This window comes from Salmo trutta, chromosome 20, assembly GCF_901001165.1.
Source record: "Salmo trutta chromosome 20, fSalTru1.1, whole genome shotgun sequence".
NCBI classification, from domain to species: domain Eukaryota; kingdom Metazoa; phylum Chordata; class Actinopteri; order Salmoniformes; family Salmonidae; genus Salmo; species Salmo trutta.
The window spans coordinates 8,138,247-8,162,880 of record NC_042976.1 but is presented as its reverse complement, the minus strand read 5'-3'; the positions used below and the strand labels follow the sequence as shown (position 1 = coordinate 8,162,880).

The following is a 24,634-nucleotide window of genomic DNA, read 5'->3' as shown; positions in this document are numbered from 1 at the left end:
TGCCCTTCTGGAGCCTCCTGACATTCGCTTGGAATGTACCATTATGGCTGCTGTGGGGCGATAGGTACATTTCCATTTCACTAATACTTTCGTTTGACTAAAAGGACGTTATTTGAAAGACAAAAAATAACGTGCCATATCTGTTAACATTTCAAAAAGATTCATATTTCCAACGAATCTTCAGATTTTAGTATGCACATTGGCATACTGTGCCAGAATGTTACCCTTCAAATAAATCAAACTGGCAGTCGTAGAGCGAGCTGTCAAATGCTTGTTGCTTGTGTCAAATCTGTGCTACAAAGTAACGAAGAGAAATCAGGCACCTGGTTGTTTTTCTCTGAAAGTGTCTATAGCTAGGTAATACGACAATAATTAAAGTGGACCATTGAACAGCACCTTGTCCTCTTTACTTCACGTGATGATGAGGTAAGCAGGTAGAAACGCTAGCTTCAACCTTGTCAGACATGTTGTCTTGCTAGCGCGCTAGCTCGCTATGTCCCCCCCAGACGTGTTGTGTCATGTATTGCAGGTTAGTAAAAGTGAGTACCTAGTAATAAAGTGTTATCCCTAAGAGACTAGCTAAATTGGAGTACAGAAGCTAGCATATTCTGCTTGTCATGTTAGCGCTTGCTAGCTATCAAAGTTCCAGCTACTGTACAGCAGCTAGCTAGCTGTGACGTGTGGTGGTAGCTCGTTCACTGACTTTGGTAGATAGCTTGTAGCCTATTTTCCTTGCTAGCTCATGATGAATACAGTAACGGTAGCTCCCAAGACTTCAGATACCGATACTTATTGTTTATTGTTGGTGTTTATTGTTTATTGCCAGCTATAAACTTACATTACAAGTTACTTTGATGACATCTCTTGGTTTTCGGCTTCAAAGTGGGTGGGGGGGACTTTAAATAGAGAGACGTTTACGTTAAAAACCTTTTGCCAGTGTAAACATTTTTGGTTGTCCACCTTATGAGAAAGCATTGAATAAGCTAGTGGAGAAAGTGCTGTTATGTTAGAGATGTTCTTGATTACACATCCAATATTTAGTTTAGTAAATTATTATATGTATTTATATGTAACAGTAAACAATAATGCTTCCAAATCAAAGGAGGAGTTATGTTAAGACTTGGGTCTAGAGATCATGAGATAATCACAGAAGGTTGGCGGCACCTTAATTGGGGAGGACTGGCTCATGGTAATGGCTGGATCGGAATCGGTGGAATGGTATCAAATACATCAATCATATGGTTTCCATGAGTTTGATGTCATTCCATTTGTGCCGTTCCAGACTTTATTATGAGCCATCTTCCCCTCAGCAGCATCCATGGGTAATAATGCTTATCAACAGAGCATACAGGTTTGGCATCAGATCAGTGTCTGCAGCTAGCCTGGCTGTCAGTCTGAGCCTTGCAGCCATTTTTTTGCACAGCAAATCTGTTCCTGATATGCTATTGGCCAGAGCCTGCTGGGAGGGTCTTCCTGGAGGTGGGTGGGCAGGCAGGAAAAGGGGTGGCTGGAATTGTTTTAGCCAGAGAGTTAAGCAGACAGTCTTTTACTGCACTGTCGTGGAAAGAAAATCCCTGTGTAGGCATGGGCCTGAGCACATAGCACTGAGAGGGGAATGACAACTATACACATGGTGATTATATTTAGACAGAAAGTAATTAGGAGAAGAAGTCGGACTGCTAACCCAGACTGTGGTGGAGGCTAGAAAGACTGGAGAGCTCCAACACTGCATGAGGTGAGAGGATTGTTTCCCTGGCTGCTCCTGTTTTCCTGACTAGTTCATAAAGGAATTTGCTGCATTATGCTGCATACCATGCGGTGAGAGGGAGAGATAGGGGACTTCACTCGTAGAGATGGTTAGAATCTGCTTCTCTTGACATTGCTGCTGCTTATAATGGTTGTTTATTTCAAATTTAGCTGGTCAGTGTGGGGAATGTACCACTCCCATCCTGCCAGGAAAGAACAAGGTGCTCCCTTTATGCCTGCCTGCTCTGCAACTTCCTGTGGCGTTTCACTACTTACCCAGGCTGTCTGTCCTGTGTCTGACTGACTTTAACTGTGTGTGTGTGTGTGTGTGTGTGTGTGTGTGTGTGTGTGTGTGTGTGTGTGTGTGTGTTTTTACAAGGTTTGTAGGAGTGTTATGTACATGGTTGTGGAGGACTGAGGGCCAACACATCTCATAAGCATGATTGATTCTCTCAGGCAACAGGTGTTCGTTAACCTGTCATCAATGCAAACACAGACAGAATACACCAAGGAAAGTAACTGGAGAAGGACTGTCACAAATAGGGACATGAAAGGTTTTTTCTACTCTACATTCCCAATACAAAGTTGTAGGTTGGGCTGGTGTACAGTTTTTTTTTCTAGGTCTGGGACCTCACGATACGATATTATCACGATTCTTGCAATTCTATACAGTATGCATTGCGATTCGATACTGCCATTTTATTGCAATTTGCTGTTCCAAATGCAGTGCTCTGTATATGTCTGCTGCAGAGAGACAAGTGAGACTATGAGAAAATTAGTTTTGATGGGTCATGGGAATAAAAGTGCTGAAAACATGTTGGCTCACTTTAAAAATAAGATGGAGAACAAACTATTGGTTTAAAAATACCTGAGTTTTGGGGCAGTTACAGACAACTAGCGCTAGCGAACACTGCCTATCAGAACAAAAAAACAAAGTATTGATATAATATCGTCCAAAATGATTTTGCGATATGTAGCTGAATCGATTCTTTCCCCATCACTAGTTCTCCTGTACTATAGAATAATTATTGAAGCTAGGCTATGATCTTTTTTTATTGGAAGTTATTAATGTTGCAACTTCCAAATCCATTATTTGACAGCAGTGCTTGAATGACAACTTTTTATTTTCACTCAAAACCAGTGCTATTTCAAACTGTTTGGAAGCTAAACTTTAAAAAAATAAAAATAAATCTCAAGCCAAGGAAATTACAGCATACACTATAGGAAGGGTTTATTTAATGTTGTATTAGTTTGGTCTCCCTGGTTACTGTAGATACAGTAAGTACTGCTGATTGTCTCATACAGCAGTGTGATTGGAGCCTTAGTAACAATATGTCACGCCCTGACCTGAGAGAGCCGTTTTTCTCTGTTTGGTTAGGTCAGGGTGTGATGTCATATATTTCTTTGTGTTTGGCCAAGTATGGTTCCTAATCAGAAGCAGCTGTCTATCATTGTCTCTGATTGGGAATCATACTTAGGCAGCCCTTTTTCCCACCTTCAGTTGTGGGATCTTGTTTTTGTACAGCTCAGTGAAAGCCTGCAGAACGTGACGTTCGTTTTCCTTTGTTATTTTGTTTAGTGTTCTGAGTATAAATAAAATGTAATCATGAGCACTTACCACGCTGCACCTTGGTCTCCTCCTTACGACGATCGTTACACATTAAGAAAATTCAAGTCACGCCAGTTCAGTTGGTAGTTAAGACTATTATAATATGAAGTTCATGCTCCTGCAGACTCAGTAAATAGCTACCTGCATTGTGCCTGGCTGAAAGCTAGATGGTTTACAGTAGTAACCTCTGTAACTGTTAGGCCCTAGAGCCAGTTGCTCATCCCAAACAGACATAACAGGATGCCAGAGTTCACACTGACCGTACTAGCCCATCAATCTATAGATAGGCCTAGACCTAGTTTCATTTGTATACACAGCGGATAATTTGACTCCATTAATAAATGTAATGAGAAATTTGCCAAGACCTCTCACATGTTATCAAACTAGAGTCAATCTTTTCATGAGATCAGTCTCTCAGTCTGTAGGAAAGTAGGCTATTTTTAAGTGTCATTCTCTGGTCCATAGGATTATTTAAGGCTGTCCCTTAATTTGCATTTTACATCTACCTTTAGGGAATCCAGCTGTCTTTAGGGCATCCCGTGTTTTAGGGCATCCCGGGATAAGTATAAACACTCAAAACCAGGAGCTGAACAGAACCAGGACTACTGCAAAGCAGGATGAGCCAGGAGCAAAATAAGTGTCTCTCTCTCTCACTGACAACCTTCCAACTGAATTCACAAGTGTTGCAGTGCAGAGCCTCCCACACTAAAATAAAGGTCAAACTATTCAGTGATACTGTTGCATTTCTGTATTTCCGTTGCCCTGATATGTTTTGTTAATAACCGCAAAACCACACACACTTTCTCTACAGTACAGAAAATACAGAAGACGTGCTGTTTACAATAGAATAATACCTCTCACGAGAGATGTGCAAGCCTACCTTCAGTTATTCCTTACAAGCTATTTAAAGTTGCTTGAGAAAGAAACAGATATCACAATTACCCCAATTACATAAATTTCTGTCTATTAATTAAATTGTCATTTTCTTTCTGTGACCCGGTGTCCTACTTTTTTTCCCCCACCAGCGACAGCAGTTAGAATGTGAAGGATATTGTTGTTGGCACTTTAATCATTTACTTCAATTGTAAGTAGCTTAGGTGTCAATTTATTTACCTTCAACCTTTCGTTCATGACGTAGCATAATAAAATGCATTCAGTAGCTCTGGCCATGCCTCCCCAAAAATAGTCTCATCAGCAATATCATGCTGACATTGAGGCTAACATTTTAATCTCTTCTGCCCTTCAAGGATGTCAACAAAATGTATATCGTTGCCTGTGACTATTAGACTCGGGGACCTTTAATCTTTTTGGGCTCCTCCTCCTGGGGTACCCCCAGCTGCTCTGGCTCCCGCCAAGCATATTGATACATTTATCTTATTGGACTTGTCGGTCTGAATAGAAAAGCTGCCTGGAGATGGAGTGCACAGAATGAAAATGTCGTAAGTCAAAGGCTGAACACAGATTCAAGGTCAGAAGCATTAATCAGTCAAATATGTCACTCTGATTAGATGATGGCTGCTGTGTGTGAGGCTGGTGCCTGGGCTGTGGATTTATCACAGAAAACGCATGCACATCTCTTGTAATGTCAAAACAACATATCAGAGACAGGGATTTTTCTGCCATGGAAACCCTTAGGCGGATCCAAATTGTAAAACTGTTGTTTTTTAAAAAAGACATTTTTTTCGGGAAGGAAAAACGCTTTCGGTGTAAACCTAAACGACTAAAGCCAGATGAACAGTGCGTTCGGAAAGTATTCAGACCCCATTACTTTTTCCACATTTTCTTACGTTACAGCCTTATTCAAAAATTGATTCAATCATTTCTTCCCCTCAATCTACACACAACACCCCATAATGACAAGGCAAAAACTGTTTTTTAGATTTGTTTATAAATTTATAAAAAACAAAAACATAACTGCAATATCACATTTACATAAGTATTCAGACCCTTAACTCAGTACTTTGTTGAAGCACCCTTGGCAGCGATTACAGCCTCGAGTCTTCTTCGGTATGACGTAACAAGCTTGGCACACCTGTATTTGTGGAGTTTCTCCCATTCTTCTCTGCAGATCCTCTCAAACTCTGTCACGTTGGATAGGGAGCTATCTTCAGGTCTCTCTCCAGAGATGTTCAATCGGGTTCAAGTCCGGGCTCTGGCTGGGCCACTCAAGGACATTCAGAGACTTGTCCCGAAGCCACTCCTGCGTTGTCTTGGCTGTGTGCTTAGGGTTGTTGTCCTGTTGGAAGGTGAACCTTTGCCCCAGTATGAGGTCCTGAGCACTCTGGAGCAGGTTTTCATCAAGGATCTCACTGTACAGTCGTGGCCAAAAGTTTTGAGAATGACACAAATACATTTTCACGAAGTCTTTTGCCTCAGTTTGTATGATGGCAATTTGCATATACTCCAGAATATTATGAAGAGTGATCAGATGAATTGCAATTAATTGCAAAGTCCCTCTTTGCCATGCAAATTAACTGAATCCCCCCAAAAACATTTCCACTGCATTTCAGCCCTGCCACAAAAGGACCAGCTGACATGTCAGTGATTCTCTCGTTAACACAGGTGTGAGTGTTGACAAGGCTGGAGATCACTCTGTCATGCTGATTGAGTTCGAATAATAGACTGGAATCTTCAAAAGGAGGGTGGTGCTTGGAATCATTGTTCTTCCACTGTAAACCATTTTTACCTGCAAGGAAACACGTGCCATCATCATTGCTTTGCACAAAAAGGGCTTCACAGGCAAGGATATTGCTGCCAGTAAGATTGCACCTAAATCAACCAACCATTTATTGGATCATCAAGAACTTCAAGCAGAGGGGTTCAATTGTTGTGAAGGATTCAGGGCGCCCAAGAAAGTCCAGCAAGCGCCAGGACCGTCTCCTAAACTTGATTAAGCTGCGGGATCGGGGCACCACCAGTACAGAGCTTGCTCAGGAATGGCAGCAGGCAGGTGTGAGTGCATCTGCGCGCACAGTGAGGCAAAGACTTTTGGAGAATGGCCTGGTGTCAAGTAGGGCAGCAAATAAGCCACTTCTCTCCAGGAAAAACATCAGGGATAGACTGCTATTCTGCAAAAGATACAGGGATTGGACTGCTGAGGACTGGGGTAAAGTCATTTTCTCTGATGAATCCCCTTTCCGATTGTTTGGGGCTTCCGGAAAAAAGCTTGTCCGGAGAAGACAAGGTGAGCACTACCATCAGTCCTGTGTCATGCCAACAGTAAAGCATCCTGAGACCATTCATGTGTGGGATTGCTTCTCAGCCAAGAGAGTGGGCTCACTCACAATTTTGCCTAAGAACACAGCCATGAATAAAGAATGGTACCAACCCATCCTCCGAGAGCAACTTCTCCCAACCATCCAGGAACAGTTTGGTGACGAACAATGCCTTTTCCAGCATGGAGTACCTTGCCATAATGCAAAAGTGATAACTAAGTGGCTCGGGGAACAAAACATCAATATTTTGGGTCCATGGCCAGGAAATTCCCGAGACCTTAATCCCATTGAGAACTTATGGTCAATCCTCGAGGCGGGTGGACAAATAAAAACCCACAAATTCTGACATACTCCAAGCATTGATTATGCAAGAATGGGCTGCCATCAGTCAGGATGTGGCCCAGAAGATAATTAACAGCATGCCAGGGCGGATTGCAGAGGTCTTGAAAAAGACCTTTGACACGTATGAAATGCTTGTAATTATACTGCAGTATTCCATAGTAACATCTGACAAAAATCTAAAGACACTGAAGCAGCAAACTTTGTGGAAATTAATATTTGTCATTCTCAAAACTTTTGGCCACGACTGTACTTTGCTCCGTTCATCTTTCCCTCGATCCTGACTAGTCTCCCAGTCCCTGCCGCTGAAAAACATCCCCACAGCATGATGCTGCCTCCACCATGCTTCACCGTAGTTATGGTGCCAGTTTTCCTCCAGACATGACTCTTGGCATTCAGGCCAAAGAGTTCAGTCTTGTTTTCATCATACCAGAGAATCTTGTTTCTCATGGTCTGAGAGTCCTTTAGGCAAACTCCAAGTGGGCTTTTACTTTTTACTGAGGAGTGGCTTCTGTCTGGCCACTCTACCATAAAGGCCTGATTGGTGGAGTTCTGCAGAGATTGTTGTCCTTCCGGAAGGTTCTCCCATCTCCACAGGGGAACTCTGGAGCTATGTCAGAGTGACCATCTGGTTCTTGGTCATCTCCCTAACCAAGTCACTTCTCCCGATTGCTCAGTTTGGTCGGAGAGGCCAACTCTAGGAAAAGTCTTGGTGGTTCCAAACTTTTTCTATTGAAGAATGATAAGAGGCCGATGTGTTCTTGGGGACCTTCAATGCTGTAGAAATGTTTTGGTACCCTTCCCCAGATCAGTGCCTCGACACAATCCTGTCTCAGAGCTCTACAGACAATTCTTTCGACTTCATGGCTTGGTTTTTGCTCTGACATGCACTGTCAACCATGGGACCTTATATAGACATATGTGTGCCCTTCCAAATCATGTCCAATTAATTGAATTTACCACAGGTGGACTCCATTCAAGTTGTAGAAACATCTCAAGGATCATCAATGGAAACAGGATACAGCTGAGCTCAATTTCTCGTAGCAAATGGTCTGAATACTTATGAAAGTAAGCCATTTCTGCTTTTATTTTTTATGCATTTGCAAACATGTCTAAAAACCTGTTTTTCGCTTTGTCATAAGGTATTGTGTGTAGACTGAGGATTTTTATTTAATCAATTTTAGAATAAGGCTGTAATGTAACAAAGTGTTGAAAAAGTCAAGGGGTCTGAATACTTTCCGAATGCACTGTATGTAGAAAAGATAATGGACCTATATAATTTTAAATTAATTAATCTTTGAGAACTAACAATCACCAAAATAAAAGCTAGACAGTCAGGGGAAGTTATACAGTATTGATTTTTGGTGTTAAGTTTGAGCAAAAGAACACAAAATGCATTGAATTGCAGGAAATTATCTTTAAAATTGCAATGTTTTCTCTCAGTTCAATGGCAGAATATGTAGAATCCTTGGAAATGAGCTTTAAAACTGCAAAAATGTATCTCGGCTCCATGAAGAAATTCTGAGAATCGCAGGAAATTGGCAAAATCATTGCCGCCAAGCATAGAAAAAACTGAACATGAAAAAATATTCCTGCCGAGGCGCACATTGAAGATGGTAGAACAGTCCACATTTACTTTTCCTCAAGTAATTTAATAGAAAAATCTGACGACCCCATAGTAGAATAGTTTCTGTTTACCTAGTCGGCTTGTTCTTGTGTTCTATGGGAGAGAGATATTCTTCTCGTAGTGCATTTCAGTTATGAATACCATAACTTATTGCACTTGCAAAAACAGCAGTTTTAATGGCCTTTGTTAAAAAGAGGGGGTTTCCAGCTTACCATTCCTACATTATTTATTTCTCAACTCCTAGATATGCGTGAACTGCGCCATTTTAAACCCAGAGTTTTTAGCAGCAGCATGGTTAAGCATGTTACTGTTCTGCAATTAGCAGTGAGAGCATAGGGGAGAGGGGCCAAATGTAACACTGGTCAATTGTAGGGTAACTTGGGGGTACAATGCCACTCTACCTCAAAACAATTTTGGGGGAGTGACTTAAATTGTGATGAGACGGATTATATTTTTAGTTGAGCAAGAGTAATTGTGGCATGACATGGTTTATGTGAGAAGTACAGGCCATGGGGTGTGTTACCCTAACAGATAGGCCTACATTATATTAACTGTGTTTATGAAAAATTTGGGGCAAATAAAATGTATTAATAGGATAACAACTAGTTAAAATATCACATTTGGGATCTGGCTAATGATTAGCCCAATAGGGTAAATGCAGATAGGCAACCCCATGCTTCAGCCTATTTATTTGTACTTTGCTGCATCAGTTAGGCTACAGCTGATAATGTTTATTGCTAATAGCATACCTGATAATATGGACCATGCATAGGCTAAATACAGTGCATGGTCCAATATGTTATAATAATTTTAACAAATAATTTTAACAATGTGTTATTGGGCTAATTTCTAGAGGTGGACATTCTATTTTAGATGGTATCAGCATTCTTTTATTTTGATTCATTTTGGAGTATAATGTCCCTTTAAAAATTCACATACCCCCCTTCAACCTTTTTTTTCCCCCCCACTGCTACACATTTTTCCAGAGTAAACACTGCTATGCTGTAACCCACCCTGTTTTCACAACTGTAGCGTTGAGATTGCCTCAGTTTCATCACTTGAAAAGAGGCCTTAGCCTCGAGCAGCATAACATGAAAGTAAGCCTATAGTATAGCAATAATTATAGTATAATAAGAGCAATAATTGTATTTTAAACAAATAACTCTTTCCTATCTTCCAGATCACCAACAGAAAGTGCTTTTCAGAAAACATCTCCAACTTCAACCTGCTCTCTGGTCTAAATGTGCATGGGAAGCCAACCCTTCCTTCTAGGCCAGGCCTGAGCAGTGACGGGATACTTCAGCTGCATATCTTCATCCGCCTCCAATTCATTTCTGAACGACTCCAGTGGCTAAGGTATCCCAAGGGGAAAGATTTACTGGAGGGGAGAACTACCAAAGCACAAATTGTGAGAAGTTGCCAAAGTCAATACCAGGCAAGTCTTCATTAATATTCTTTCAAGGAGCTCCATTGCCTCGACATACCATTAATGAGAGCGTCCTTGTCAGTGGAGGAGTATAGACACACAGTTGTGTCACAGAGCAAGCCCTCAAACCTTCCAGAGCTCTCCCATTGGTGCAAACTGATTGATGAGTGATTGCTCGTTGATTGATTAGCCTTCCTCCCGGCTGATGCAGTGAGGCCAGTCTGGTTGCTTCATATGATTTGAGAACTTTTCAACCACTAATCAAACAGAGACAAAAGTTGTGAACTTTTTTTTATGTGTGGCCGTTTTTTGAGTTAAGAGTCAACTCAACTGATACATTGGACTGGCAGCGTTCGATTGGAACCTCTTGACATGGCTCTCAATATATCTTCAATAAGGGACACAAAATGGCTGACATTGGAAGTGTGTCGGCAGTTTCAGAGAGGAACTTGCTCACGGAGTGATGAGGAATGCAAATTTGCACACCCACCAACAAGCTGCCAGGTTGAAAATGGAAGAGTTATTGCCTGCTTCGACTCGTTAAAGGTAAGGAATGTCATGCACCATTCTTCTGTTAGATTCATGACTCTGCTTTATATGCCAGGAGACTGATATGTAGGAGCCTAAACAGATAATTACATTCTAAAGTGTTTACTGTAAGGAAATGGAGACAGAATAAACAGTACAGTACAGATTCTAAGCAAATTTGGACGTCCCACACTACTACGCCCCATGGGGTGCAGGCTATAGCCTTGTGCTGGCTTCCAGTGGGATTACTGCATTCTCCCTTTCACCCGCTGCTGGGGCTGGCTGTCTGCTGCTGGGGCTGGCTGTCTGCCGCCGGGCCTGGCTGTCGGCGGATGGGCCTGGCTTTCTGTGGATGGGCCTGGCTTTCTGCGGATGGGCTTGCGGCTGGGCTTCGCTGTCTGCTGCCGGGCCTGGCTGTCTACGGCTGGGCCTGCGGCTGGGCTTGACTGTCTGCGGATGTGCTTGCTGCTGGGCCTGGCTGTCTGCGGCTGGGCCTGGCTGGCTGGGCCTGGCTGTCTGCGGCTGGCTGTCTGCGGCTGGGCCTGGCTGCGGCTGGGCCTGGCTGTCTGCGGCTGGGCCTGGCTGTCTGTGAGTCAAGCCCAGCCGCAGGCCGTCTGCGGATGGGCCTGGCTGTCTGCTGCTGAGCCTGGCTATCTGTGGATGTGCCTGGCTGTCTGCTGCTGGGGTTAATCCACAGAGAAGCTCACACTACCACCGCAACACAATGCTGCCCACTGGATTATTCTGATGTTCAATCATCTCCTTACCTCCACTGGCCATTTTAAACACGGTGTGCCAGGGCAAAGGGCCTGGTCCCTGTTGGTCAAGGCTGGTGCTCAGCCAACCATCAACAGGAATTGCTACAAAGGACCTATTTTCCAAAATGCCTCTCTAGGTTTTGGTCCTTTTTTGAAGGGTTTAAAAGACGGAGATAGTGTTGCAAGTCACTTTTTCTTATTGCTATGGGTGGCAGGGCAGTGGTGGCTGCTGAGGGGAGGACGGCTCATAATTATGTCCTGAACGGAGTCAATGGAGTGGCATCAACCACATGGAAACCATGTCTTTGATGTGTTTGATACCATTCCATTGACTCCATCCCAGATATTTATTATGAGCCGTCCTCCCCTCAGCAGCCTTCACTGGTGGCAGGGAATTTAGGGCCTGACTAGTTGCCCAGCCATTAATCTTATAAAGAGTCACACTGTTGCTCAAGCTCATTCCAGAACAGTGTAGGCATTGAGCTGCTTGTCCTACAATTCTTGTATACCTACCATCCAAATCATGTGACAGCCTACTTACTGGGCCCTCTGAGACTGGAGTGATCACATCACAAGGCTGGTGATAGAACCTTGGGGGAAGTCTACTCAGAACTTACAGGTTTCTTCATAACAGAGACTTGTGTGCATCTGAATTGAGTTTGAAGTGTAGGTGGACAAGGTTTTACGACTGGGGACAGTATATTGAGTGTACTACTCTCGTTCCCAAAATAAATAATTTTCTTAAAGCTGCAATATGTAACTTTTCGGACGATCTGACCAAATTCACATAGAAATGTGTGTTGTAGATCTGTCACTCATTGAAGGCAAGTCTAAGAAGTGGTAGATATGTTCTATGTGCTGTATTTCTATGCTTCCCGTTCTTAAGTTCCATTTTAGCGTCTTACTTTTGGTTTTGTACACCAGCTGAAAATACAAGAGTTTTGGTTTAATAAAAATGTATTTCAGTGGTTTAGATGGTACAATGATTCTCTACTTTATACACAGCTTGTTTTGGCACATAAACAGAAATTAGGAAAACAATTTAGAATTTTAGCAACCAGGAAAAGGCACAGCTATTTCTGCATATTGCATCTTTAACTTTTTTGTTGTTTATTCGGAAATATTGAGGTGTGCTAGCAAGGCTACATTAATGCCTTTAGCAAACAGGATTAACATCCTCTTTCTCAACCCACCCACACGCTTCAATTCAGCCAGTATTGTCTGAATTGTTATGTCACCGTTGCTCTTCTAATGAGAGAGTATTCAGTTGTTGTTTTTTGACGACACTTGAACTGATTTGAATGACACTAGGCTAAATGTCATCACTTCTGGGTCCTATAATTTGTTAATTTCTAAGGTGAATTGATTTTCTGCTGCGGTTCAATTGAAAAGGCTAATGATTCCTAATCAGGATTTTGATTTGCTTGAACGACAATCCCTGATGATATTAGGGGATACATATTAGCCTAAAACGTGTAGGACTATCTGCACTGTTAAGAGTGAGAGAGTGAGAGAGTGAGAGAGTGAGAGAGTGAGTGAGTGAGTGAGAGAGTGAGTGAGAGTGAGAGAGGAGGAGCTGTTGTTAGCCGATGGAAGGGGGATGGGAAGAGATTGGCTAGAAAATATACAAATGCCTCAGTCATGTGATGATGTCACTATTCTGTTGAATAGCCTGTTGTCTAAAGAGAGTAACTTGAGTGTAGTCTGTTCCTGACACTTCCATTGGCTCAGCTTTGACAGTGGTTTCCACTGTGATTTAGCCTAGCCCACAATTCATATTGATGATGATAATAATTTGGTCTGTGTTTATATTTGACCTATTTCACACATGTATGTGTAACTTGGTAATGTGTTTTTTGCATGTCCCAGCTCCCCCTGAGAGATCCTTGTAGAGCGGTGTCATGGCCAGGGTCTTCCATTATTAACGGCAACTCTGGAGCAATTAGGGCTAAGTGCTTTGCTCAAGGGCACATGAACAGATTTTTCACCTTGTCAGCTCGGGATTCGATCTAGTGACCTTTTTGTTACTTGCCCAATGGTCTAACCGCTACCTGTCGCTTGAGTTGTGTGCTTCAGTAAACTGAATGATAGGCAAGCCATGTTGGCCCACGTTGACAGTTTGGATGTAATATCATAAGAAAAACCAGTGTGTGTTCAGCTTGTAAATTTGATGATAGGCTTACTCCCTTATCAACCTCCCATAGCAAAAGTAATCTGATAAATTATTTTGGAGGTGAACCATTTTAATAAATGCTGACTGGAGCTTAGGCCTAACTCTGAACAACTGGTAAGGAAGCATCTCCTCTTATGGTTGTTACAAGGCTGTTCTCGTCCTGACTCTTCCCCTAACATGCTTAACTGCATGGGATTCCACCATCACAGCAGAAATCCATGCATGACAGTAACTACCAGGGTTTTTTCTCGTTCAAAAAGGGGCGAATGCAGTGGGCGTGGCAGGGGCGCGGCAAGGGGGCATGGAATTTGGAGAAAATGTTGCTGTTTTAAAGACATTTCCTGTGATTCTACATATTCTTTAATGGAGCTGAGAATTTTTTTTGCCGTTTTAAAGCAAATTTCCTGTAGTTCTATGCATTTTGCCATGGCAATGCTGTGTTATTTTGCGCAAACATAATATCAAAATCAATACTGGAGGATATCAGTATCGCGATACTCGCTCATATCGTGGAAAGAAAACAAAACACAAAGTGGATTTAAGTTTAGGAAAACAGCCCTGATGTTGGAAACAAACATCATTATATTGTCATCCTGAGTCAACATTTATTTATTTCCCAAGCTTATAGCAAACAATATTTTACATACAGCAGGTTTTTAAAGGACAAAAGAGTATGGTCAGCTTCATGTTTTTATTTTTGGCATGGAAAAAAATATTGCGACAATGGTATTGTCACAGCCCTACTAATTTCATTGTTTTTGGCATTTCCAATTGTCCCCGACTGTCTGACTTATTTAGGTGATAGTTAGTTCTCAAAGATTATATATATATATTTTTTACATAGGTCCTTTTCTACATAGTTTATATCTGGTTTAAGTTTACATTGGAAGCGTTTTTCCATTAAAAATACGTATTGGATTTGCTGTTTGTTTTGGTTGTTTCAGATTATTGTGCCCAATAGAAATAGATGGTAAATAATGTATTGTAGAATTTGAGTAACTTTTATTGTAAAAAATAATATAAACTGTTTCTAAACTCTTCTACATTAATGTGGATGCTACCATGATTACAGATAGTCCTGAATAAATCGTGAATAATTAAGAGTGAGGAAGTTACAGATGCACAAATATCATACACCCCAAAAATGAGAACCTCCCATGTTATTTTAATGGTCAGAGGTTAGTTGGCATGTATTGGGGGTATAACACATTCCTTTGACCTCATGGCTTGGTTTTTGCTCTGACATGCATTGCCAACTGTGGGACCTTATATAGACAGATGTGTGGCTTTCCAAATCATGTCCAATCAATTGAATGTACCACAGGTGGACTCCAGTCCAGTTGTAGAAACATCTGAAGGATGATCAATGGAAACAGGATGCACCTGAGCTCAATTTCGAGTCTCATAGCAATTCCAGGGGGTTGCCTGCCTCTTATCGGAATCAACATGTTGAGAAGCCATGCCTTTCTGACCTGATGATTTCCTCCCCAGAAACCGGGTTGGGAATCAGGCCTTGTTTTTCCCACTGCTCATAGCCTAACCCAACACTGCTGTGCTGGCTGGGGGCTGGCTGGCTGGCTGGCTGGCGGCTGGCTGGCTGGCTATCAGTCATGATCTGACTGAGAGGAGCTGTTTCCTGTGGGCTGGTCCCAGGAGACTGTGCTGAAGCTGGGTCGGAGGAAGCCTCTGAAGACCGAGCAGAGAAGGGAAAAGTGCTGCATATGCCTGGAGCTAGCAGCCAGCCCCCAGCCAGCCAGCCAGCACAGCAGTGTTGGGTTAGGCTGTGAGCAGTGGGAGGAACAAGGCTTGATGCCCAACCCTGTTTCTGGGGAGGAAATCAGCAGGTGAGAAAGGCATGGCTGCTCATGCCTCAGATAAGAGGCAGGCAACCCCCTGGAATTGTAGTAGGGGGAAAACCGTTTTTTTTAAATGTTGGCTAATTTATAAAAAATAAAAAGAGATACCTTATTTACATAAGTATTCAGACCCTTTGCTATTAGACACGAAATTGAGCTCTGTTGCATCCTGTTTCCATTTATCATCCTTGAGATGTTTCTGAAACTTGATTGGTGTCCACCTTTTGTAAATTCAATTGATTGGATGTGATTTGAAAAGGCACACACCCGTTGTCACATCCTGACCAGTAAAGGGGCCATTTTGGTATTGTAGTTTGGTCAGGATGTGGCAGGAGTGTGTTTTTTGTGTTTCGGGGTATGTTCTATATTTTCTATTTCTATGTTCCATTCTGTTGTGTATTTCTTTGTGTTGGCCTGGTATGGCTCTCAATCAAGGACAGCTGTACATCGTTGTCGCTGATTGGGAGCCATACTTAGGTAGCCCTTTTTCTACCTGTCTTTTGTGGGAAGTTGATTTTGCATTGCTGTGTGTGTAGCCTGCAAAACTGTCTAGCTGTCGTTCGGTTTCTTGTTTTTGTTTAGTGTTCAATAAAAGTTAAAAGATGAGCACTCAACCCGCTGCGCCTTGGTCCATTCACTACGACAGCCGTTACACCCGTCTAAATAAGGTCCCACAGTTGACAGTGCATGTCAGAGCAAAAACCAAACCATGAGGTCGAAGGAATTGTCTGTAGAGCTTCGAAACAGGATTGTGTCGAGGCACAGATCTTGGGAAGGGTACCAAAAAAAATGATGCAGCATTGAAGGTCCCCAAGAACACAGTGGCCTCCATCATTCTTAAATGGAAGAAGTTTGGAACCGCCAAGACTTTTCCTAGAGCTGGCCGCCCTGCCAAACTGAGCAATCGGGGGAGAAGGGCCTTGGTCAGGGAGGTGACCAAGAACCAGATGGTCACTCTGACAGAGCTCCAGAGTTCCCATGTGGAGATGGGATAATCTTCCAGGAGAAACACCATCTCTGCAGCACCCTGCCAATCAGGTCTTTATGGTAGAGTGGCCAGATGGAAGCCACTCCTCAGTAAAAGGCACATGACAGCCCACTTGGAGTTTGTCAAAAGGCACGTAAAGACCCTGACCATGAGAAACAAGATTCTATGATCTAATGAAACCAAGATTGTACTCTTTGGCCTGAATGTCAAGTGTCACAGATAGAGGAAACCTGGCACCATCCCTATGGTGAAGCATGGTGGTGGCAGCATCATGCTGTGGGGATGTTTTTCAGCAGCAGGGACTGGGAGACTAGTCAGGATTGAGGCAAAGATGAGCAGAGCAAAGAACAGAGAGATCCTTGATGAAAACATGCTCCAGAGCGCTCAGGACCTCAGACTTCACTTTCCAACAGGACAACGACCCTAAGCACAAAGCCAAGACAACGCAGGAGTGGCTTCGGGACAAGTCTTTGAATGTCCTTGAGTGGCCTAGCCAGAGCCCGGACTAGAACCCCATCACACTTCTCTGTAGAGACCTGAAAATAGCTGTGCAGCAACACTCCCCATCCAACCAGACAGAGCTTGAGAGGATCTGCAGATTGGGCGATACAGGTGTGGCAAGCTTGTAGTGTCATACCCAAGAACTCGAGGCTCTAATCACTGCAAAAGTGCTTCAAAGTACTGAGTAAAGGGTCTGAATGTGATTTCAGTTTTATATATTTGTTAAAATGTCTAAAAACCAGTTTTTGCTTTGTCATTATGGGGTATTGTGTCTAGATTGATGAGGAAAAAATATTTTACTCAATTTTAAAATAAGGCTGTAACAAAATGTGGAAAAAGAGAAGGGGTCTGAATATTTTCACATTTTGTTAGGTTACAGCCTTATTCTAAAATTTATTTAATTATTTTTCCTCGTCAGTCTACACACAATACCCCAAAATGACAATGCAAAAACAGGTTTTTAGAAGTGTTTGCAAATTTATAAAAAAAATGTACAGCACCAGTCAAAAGTTGACACACCTACTCATTCAAGGGTTTTTCTTGTAGAATAATAGTGAAGATGTCAAAACTAGGAAATAACACATATTGAATCATGCAGTAACCAAAAAAAGTGTTGAACAAATCATAATATATTTTATGAGATTCTTCAAAATAGCCACCATGTGGCTCAGTTGGTAGAGCATGGTGTGTGCAACGCCTGGGTTGTGGGTTCGATTCCCACGGGGGGCCAGTACAAAAAGAAAAAAAAATGCATGAAATGTATGTATTCACTACTGTAAGTCGCTCTGGATAAGAGCATCTGCTAAATGACTAAAATGTAAATGTAAATAATGCCAAGAGTGTGCAAAGCTGTCATCAAGGCAAAGGGTGGCGGCTATTTTGAAGAGTCTAAAATATATTTGGATTTGTTTAACACTTTTTTGGTTACTACATGATTCCATATGTGTTATTTCATAGTTTCGATGTCTTCACTATTATTCTACAATTTAGAAAATAGTACTACTAAAGAAAAAACCTTGAATGAGTAGGTGTTTTCAAACTTTTGACCGGTACTGTAAGTATTCAGACCCTTTGCTATGAGACTCGAAATTGAGCTCAGGTGCATCCTGTTTCCATTGATCAGCCTTGAGATGTTTCTACAACTTGTCCACATACTTGTGTGTGTGTATATATATATATATATATATATATATATATATATATATATATATATATATATATTTTTTTTTTTTCACCTTTATTTAACCAGGTAGGCAAATTGAGAACAAGTTCTCATTTACAATTGCGACCTGGCCAAGAAAGCAAAGCAGTTCGACAACATACAAAAACACAGAGTTACACATGGAGTAAAACAACATACAATCAATGATACAGTAGACAAAAATAAGACTATATACAATGTGAGCAAATGATGTGAGATAAGGGAGGTAAAGGGAGGTAAAGGCAAAAAAAGGCCATGGTGGCAAAGTAAATAAAGTATAGCAAGTAAAACACTGGAATAGTAGAATTATAATTTGAAGAAAGTTCAAAGTTAAAATATAAATAATATGGTGCAAAGGAGCAAAATAATAAATAAAATAAATAAATACAGTAGGGGAAGAGGTAGTAGTTTGGGCTAAATTATAGATGGGCTATGTACAGGTGCAGTGATCTGGGAGCTGCTCTGATAACTGGTGCTTAAAGCTAGTGAGGGAGATAAGTGTTTCCAGTTTCAGAGATTTTTGTAGTTCGTTCCAGTCATTGGCAGCAGAGAACTGGAAGGAGAGACGACCAAAGGAGGAGTTGGCTTTAGGGGTGACCAGAGAGATACCTGCTGGAGCGCGTGCTACAGGTGGGTGCTGCTATGGTGACCAGTAAGCAGAGATAAGGGGGACTTTACCTAGAAGGGTCTTGTAGATGACCTGGAGCCAATGTGTTTGGCGACGATTATGAAGCGAAGGCCAGCCAACGAGAGCGTACAGGTCGCAGTGGTGGGTAGTATATGGGGCTTTGGTGACAAAATGGATGGCACTGTGATAGACTGCATCCAGCTTGTTGAGTAGGGTATTGGAGGCTATTTTGTAAATGACATCGCCGAAGTCGAGGATTGGTAGGATGGTCAGTTTTACGAGGGTATGTTTGGCAGCATGAGTGAAGGATGCTTTGTTGTGAAATAGGAAGCCAATTCTAGATTTAACTTTGGATTGGAGATGTTTGATGTGAGTCTGGAAGGTGAGTTTACAGTCTAACCAGACACCTAGGTATTTGTAGTTGTCCACATATTCTAAGTCAGAACCGTCCAGAGTAGTGATGCTGGGCAGGCGGGCAGGTGCAGGCAGCGATCGGTTGAAGAGCATGCATTTAGTTTTACTTGTATTTAGGAGCAGTTGGAGACCACGGAAGGAGAGTTGTATGGCATTGAAGCTCGTCTGGAGGGTTGTTAACAGTGTCCAAAGAAGGGCCAGAAGTATACAGAATGGTGTCGTCTGCGTAGAGGTGGATCAGAGATTCACCAGCAGCAAGAGCGACATCATTGATGTATACAGAGAAAAGAGTTGGCCCAAGAATTGAACCCTGTGGTACCCCCATAGACTGCCAGAGGTCCGGACAGCAGGCCCTCCGATTTGACACACTGAACTCTATCAGAGAAGTAGTTGGTGAACCAGGCGACGCAATCGTTTGAGAAACCAAGGCTACTGAGTCTGCCGATGAGGGTGTGGTGATTAACAGAGTCAAAAGCTTTGGCCAGGTCAATGAATACGGCAACACAGTATTGTTTCTTATCGATGGCGGTTACGATGTCGTTTAGGACCTTGAGCGTGGCTTAGGTGCACCCATGACCAGCTCTGAAACCAGATTGCATAGCGGAGAGGGTGCGGTGGGATTCGAAATGGTCGGTAATCTGTTTGTTGACTTGGCTTTCGAAGACCTTAGAAAGGCAGGGTAGGATGGATATAGGTCTGTAGCAATTTGGGTCATATATTGTATGATTATGAGCTTATTGTGAAACTAGTTGCACCAGTTGATGCAAAAGCATTGAGTAGTAAACATTTAATTCAGTTGGATGGCTGCTTAAGTCGTTTTGCCTTGTCTAGGTTAGCTTAGCCTACAAGTTAGCTTAGCCTTTAGGTTTTACAGCCTACGCAAGCCTATTAGGTTGTACATGTGTTATTACTAGCTATAAACTGGGTGGTTCCAGCCCTTAACGCTGATTGGCTGACAGCCGTGGTATAAACATTTATTTTTACTGCTGTAATTATGTTGGTAACAAGTTTATAATAGCAATAAGGCACCTCGGGGGTTTTTGGTATATGGCCAATATACCATGGCTAAGGGCTGTGTCCAGGCACTCCGCGTTGCGTTGGGCGTAAGAACAGCCCTTAGCCGTCGTATATTAGCCATATACCACACCCCCTCGGGCCTTATTGCTTAACTATAGCACTCTGAAAATTAAAAAATGTAGGACACACTTTCCTCAACTACTGTGTAGGTCACTACAGTTACCTCCCAACACAACAGGATGTAGCCTAAGCTAAAACTGTATCATTGTGCTAACAGCTATATTGAAAGTAGCAGCCGGAATATTAAATGGAACATCCATTCCATGCCTCTTGAATGGCTGTCAATTTAGCTAGCTGTGAAGTGTGAACTGAATCTAGGCCTAATTTCCTCCTGACACATTTGGGGGGAAATGAGATTAGAAGACTTTAGGTGGTTTAAACTAGGCTGACACCAGAATGACTGACTATTCTTTTGCTGGAATGTGGTGAGCTACGCCAATTTTTATTCTGCGCTGGGCATGGGACTAAAGCTGAAAGTCTTATTACATGTCTCTGCTCAGAATCACTTTTAATCCCCATTAACCTGCATCCCAAACAGGACTGAAGAGCAAATATGAATTGTGTATTTTGTGCTCAGGCTGCTCCTTCAGCTTTTCGGGCTGTCTTGTTTATTGCATGGTGTTTAACATTCAGTGTGTGGGTGGGGTGGCCAGCGCAGTATAGCACAACACGCTGTTATACTGAGATTAGTCTCATTTGTCTGCTGCCGTGCTAGCGAAAATTATGTACAGAGCTGCCACCAGATACAGTACATCACAAAAATGGCTCTTGTGTTTCATGAGCTTGTACTTTCAGCGCCTGGTAGATCATATATTGTGAAGCCTGTTTTTAGATGTGGAGGGTTTACGCCAAGGGAAAAATAAAACCTTCTCTTGTTACTCTGAGTTATATCTCCTCCAAATAGCCTAGCAATTGTTGAAGTCAGCTATTCGCTTCATTCTGTGTAATCTGAGACAATGTGTGATATGACAAATTGATAATCAATGTATAAATTGATCACTGAACATCTGCCCAATATTAAAAGGTGACTTTCTTTGACATTAGATGGATGAAACATAATGTATCATTCTGAGATTAGAAATAAATGATTAAAAGCCAGTGTAGCCTAAATCCTGTTCTGTCAATACAAGATTTTTAACGTTTGTTCTACCTCAGCAAATCCTTGTGCATTATTCTAGAACAGCAGTGCACTGAGGACTAGCCAAGGACACCAGAGGGGTGAACAGAGTCCACTTGTGAAACGGAAGGGAACTCCACCAATGCTTAACATTTCACACTAGGAACAAATCTGTGACAGACTGAGAGAAGGACTACTTTAGAGATTTTACATTTACATTTTAGTCATTTAGCAGACGCTCTTATCCAGAGCGACTTACAGTAGTGAATGCATACATTTCATACATTTTTTTTTCTTCTCCGTACTGGTCCCCCGTGGGAATCGAACCCACAACCCTGGCGTTGCAAACACCATGCTCTACCAACTGAGCCACACGGGACCGAGAGAGCAGATCTACAGTACATTAGAGCATTTTTATGATGAGGGGGGGGTAACTACGTCACCCCTAATTCACCCCTTTCCTCTCAGCAGTCAGCACCCGCTTCACCTTCTTTTCAGAAGTAGGCTAAAGCAAATTGAGGCGCCTGTGCGTCACCCAGGGTCATTATTTTTGATCCCTTATTTCCGGCACTGTTTTTACAGCAGCTGAGACTGCCAAGTCCCCATAATCCCGCGCCGGTCCCCCATAATCCCGCGCCGGTCCCCCATAAGACTGCCCCGTGCCCCCATAAGACTGCCCCGTGCCCCCATAAGACTGTGCGCTCCCTTTTAATGTGTTGAGGACCAGTAAATATGTCAGCAGAAGAGCTGAAAGGCCATGCATTGTACAGATGAAAATACTATCGTATTAAAATAATGGCTTCAAACCCAGAATGACCCCAGACATTTACAGTACCTCATCTATACCTGTTTTATGCTCACTCAATTTACATAAATCTATAGGCTAGTACTGTATCCTCACGTTTTGCTTGTGTCTTCCAGAGACCTTTCATGCTGCTAACGTCATTATCATTGGTTATTTATCCACTCCTGGCCTAAGCACTGCATATTGATTTGACATTTCATCATAACTTGAATAATGTACACTGAGTGTACAAAACATTAAGAACACCTGCTCTTTCCATGACACAGACTGACCAAGTGAATGCTATGATCCCTTATTGGTGTGACTTTTTCACGCTAGGTTTTTCATGCTCAACAGTTTCCGGTGTGTGTCAAGAATGGTCCACCACCCAAAGGACACCCAGCCAACTTACCACATCTGTGGGAAGCATTGGAGTCAACATGGGCCAGCATCCCTGTTGGACACTTGTCACCTTGTAGATTCCATGCCCCAACAAATTGAGTCTGTTATGAGGGTAAAAGGGAGGGGTACAACTCAATATTAGGAAGGTGTCCTTAATGTTTTGTACACTCAGTGTATATTCATGTCAATATGTGACCCGTTTCAGGAAGCTAGGCATATGTCGCATGTCACTACTTCACAGGAGAGGCATTTGAATGGCTTTATTTTTTATAGCAAAATACGTTTCATGTGAACTTTCATGTGCCTTAATAACAAACTTGTATTCCATCTGTAAATACAAATAAAATGGTTAAATTAAGAGCCTTCAATCATGGCTAGTGGGAACCTTCCCACTAGCCATGATTGGCTGACATAATGGATGGGCTGGACATGCCGGGAGATGAGTTTGGATTGGTCTGCCATGTAGCGTGCTTCTGTCTATAATGTCAGCTGCTCAATATATGTTGATAGTCCTTTTTACCGCAGCTGTTTTGAAAGATATAACTTTAGCCATCGAGAACTACAAAAGTTTTGCTTCTTTTCGCAACAACATTGATGCCCTGAATTTAGCAGGCGCTATAGACAGATCAGTTGGAAAAAGTTCTGCACACCACGGTCAGTGTGAACCGGAATGACCTGACACAACGCTGGTCAAACGAGATGTACACTACCGTTCAAAAGTTTGGGGACACTTAGAAATGTCATTGTTATTGAAAGAAAAGCAAAAAAATAAAAATTGTCCGTTAAAATAACATCAAATTGATCAGAAATACAGTTTTAGACATTGTTAATATAAATGACTATTGTAGCTGGAAATGCCAGATTTTTTAAAGTGGAATATCTACATAGGCATACAAAGGCCCATTTCTCAGCAACCATCACTCCTGTGTTCCAATGGCACGTTGTGTAGGCAAATCCAAGTTTATCATTTAAGAAGGCTAATTGATCATTAGCAAACCCTGTTGCAATTATGTTAGCACAGCTGAAAAGTGTTGTTCTGATTTAAAGAAGCAATAAAACAGGCCTTTAGATTAGTTGAGTATCTGGAGCATCAGCATTACAGGCTCAAAATGGCCAGAAACAAAGCACTTCTGAAACTCGTCAGTCTATTCTTGTCCTGAGAAATGAAGGCTATTCCATGCGAGAAATTGCCAAGAAACGAAAGATCTCGAACACTGTGTACTACTCCCTTCACAGAACAGCGCAAACTGGCTCTAACCAGAATAGAAAGAGGAGTGGGAGGCCCCGGTGCACAACTGAGCAAGAGGACAAGTACATTAGTGTTTCTCAAACTAGACACTGACGCCTCACAAGTACTCAACTGGCAGCTTCATTAAATAATACCCGCAAAACACCAGTCTCAACGTCAACAGTGAAGAGGCGACTCCGGGATGCTGGCCTTCAAGGCAGAGTTCCTCTGTCTAGTGTCTGTGTTATTTTGCCCATCTTGATCTTTTATTTTTACATTTACATTTAAGTCATTTAGCAGACGCTCTTATCCAGAGCGACTTACAAATTGGTGCATTCACCTTATGATATCCAGTGGAACAACCACTTTACAATAGTGCATCTAAATCTTTTAGGGGGGGGTTAGAAGGATTACTTTATCCTATCCCAGGTATTCCTTAAAGAGGTGGGGTTTCAGGTGTCTCCGGAAGGTGGTGATTGACTCCGCTGTCCTGGCGTCGTGAGGGAGCTTGTTCCACCATTGGGGTGCCAGAGCAGCGAACAGTTTTGACTGGGCTGAGCGGGAACTGTGCTTCCTCAGAGGTAGGGAGGCGAGCAGGCCAGAGGTGGATGAACGCAGTGCCCTTGTTTGGGTGTAGGGCCTGATCAGAGCCTGAAGGTACGGAGGTGCCGTTCCCCTCACAGCTCCGTAGGCAAGCACCATGGACTTGTAGCGTATGCGAGCTTCAACTGGAAGCCAGTGGAGAGAGCGGAGGAGCGGGGTGACGTGAGAGAACTTGGGAAGGTTGAACACCAGACGGGCTGCGGCGTTCTGGATGAGTTGTAGGGGTTTAATGGCACAGGCAGGGAGCCCAGCCAACAGCGAGTTGCAGTAATCCAGACGGGAGATGACAAGTGCCTGGACTAGGACCTGCGCCGCTTCCTGTGTGAGGCAGGGTCGTACTCTGCGAATGTTATAGAGCATCAACCTACAGGATCGGGTCACCGCCTTGATGTTAGTGGAGAACGACAGGGTGTT

General features: G+C 42.6%; 1 protein-coding gene across 7 annotated transcripts in view; it reads left to right on the top strand.

The window, feature by feature from the left end:
* Positions 1 to 231: 231 nt before the first annotated feature.
* LOC115155503 (muscleblind-like protein 2a) overlaps positions 232 to 24,634 on the top strand; it is a 51,038-nt gene continuing 26,635 nt past the window's right edge. For 6 of the 7 annotated variants that reach the window (XM_029702169.1, XM_029702170.1, XM_029702168.1 and 3 more), the window contains exons 1-2: positions 232 to 426; positions 9,717 to 10,508. In XM_029702169.1, the coding sequence (XP_029558029.1) occupies positions 10,335 to 10,508 (174 nt within the window). In that variant the 5' untranslated portion in view covers positions 232 to 426; positions 9,717 to 10,334. Of the gene's footprint in view, positions 427 to 1,296; positions 1,736 to 9,716; positions 10,509 to 24,634 lie in introns of those variants that run through there. The other variant, XM_029702165.1, reaches the window with a different exon arrangement.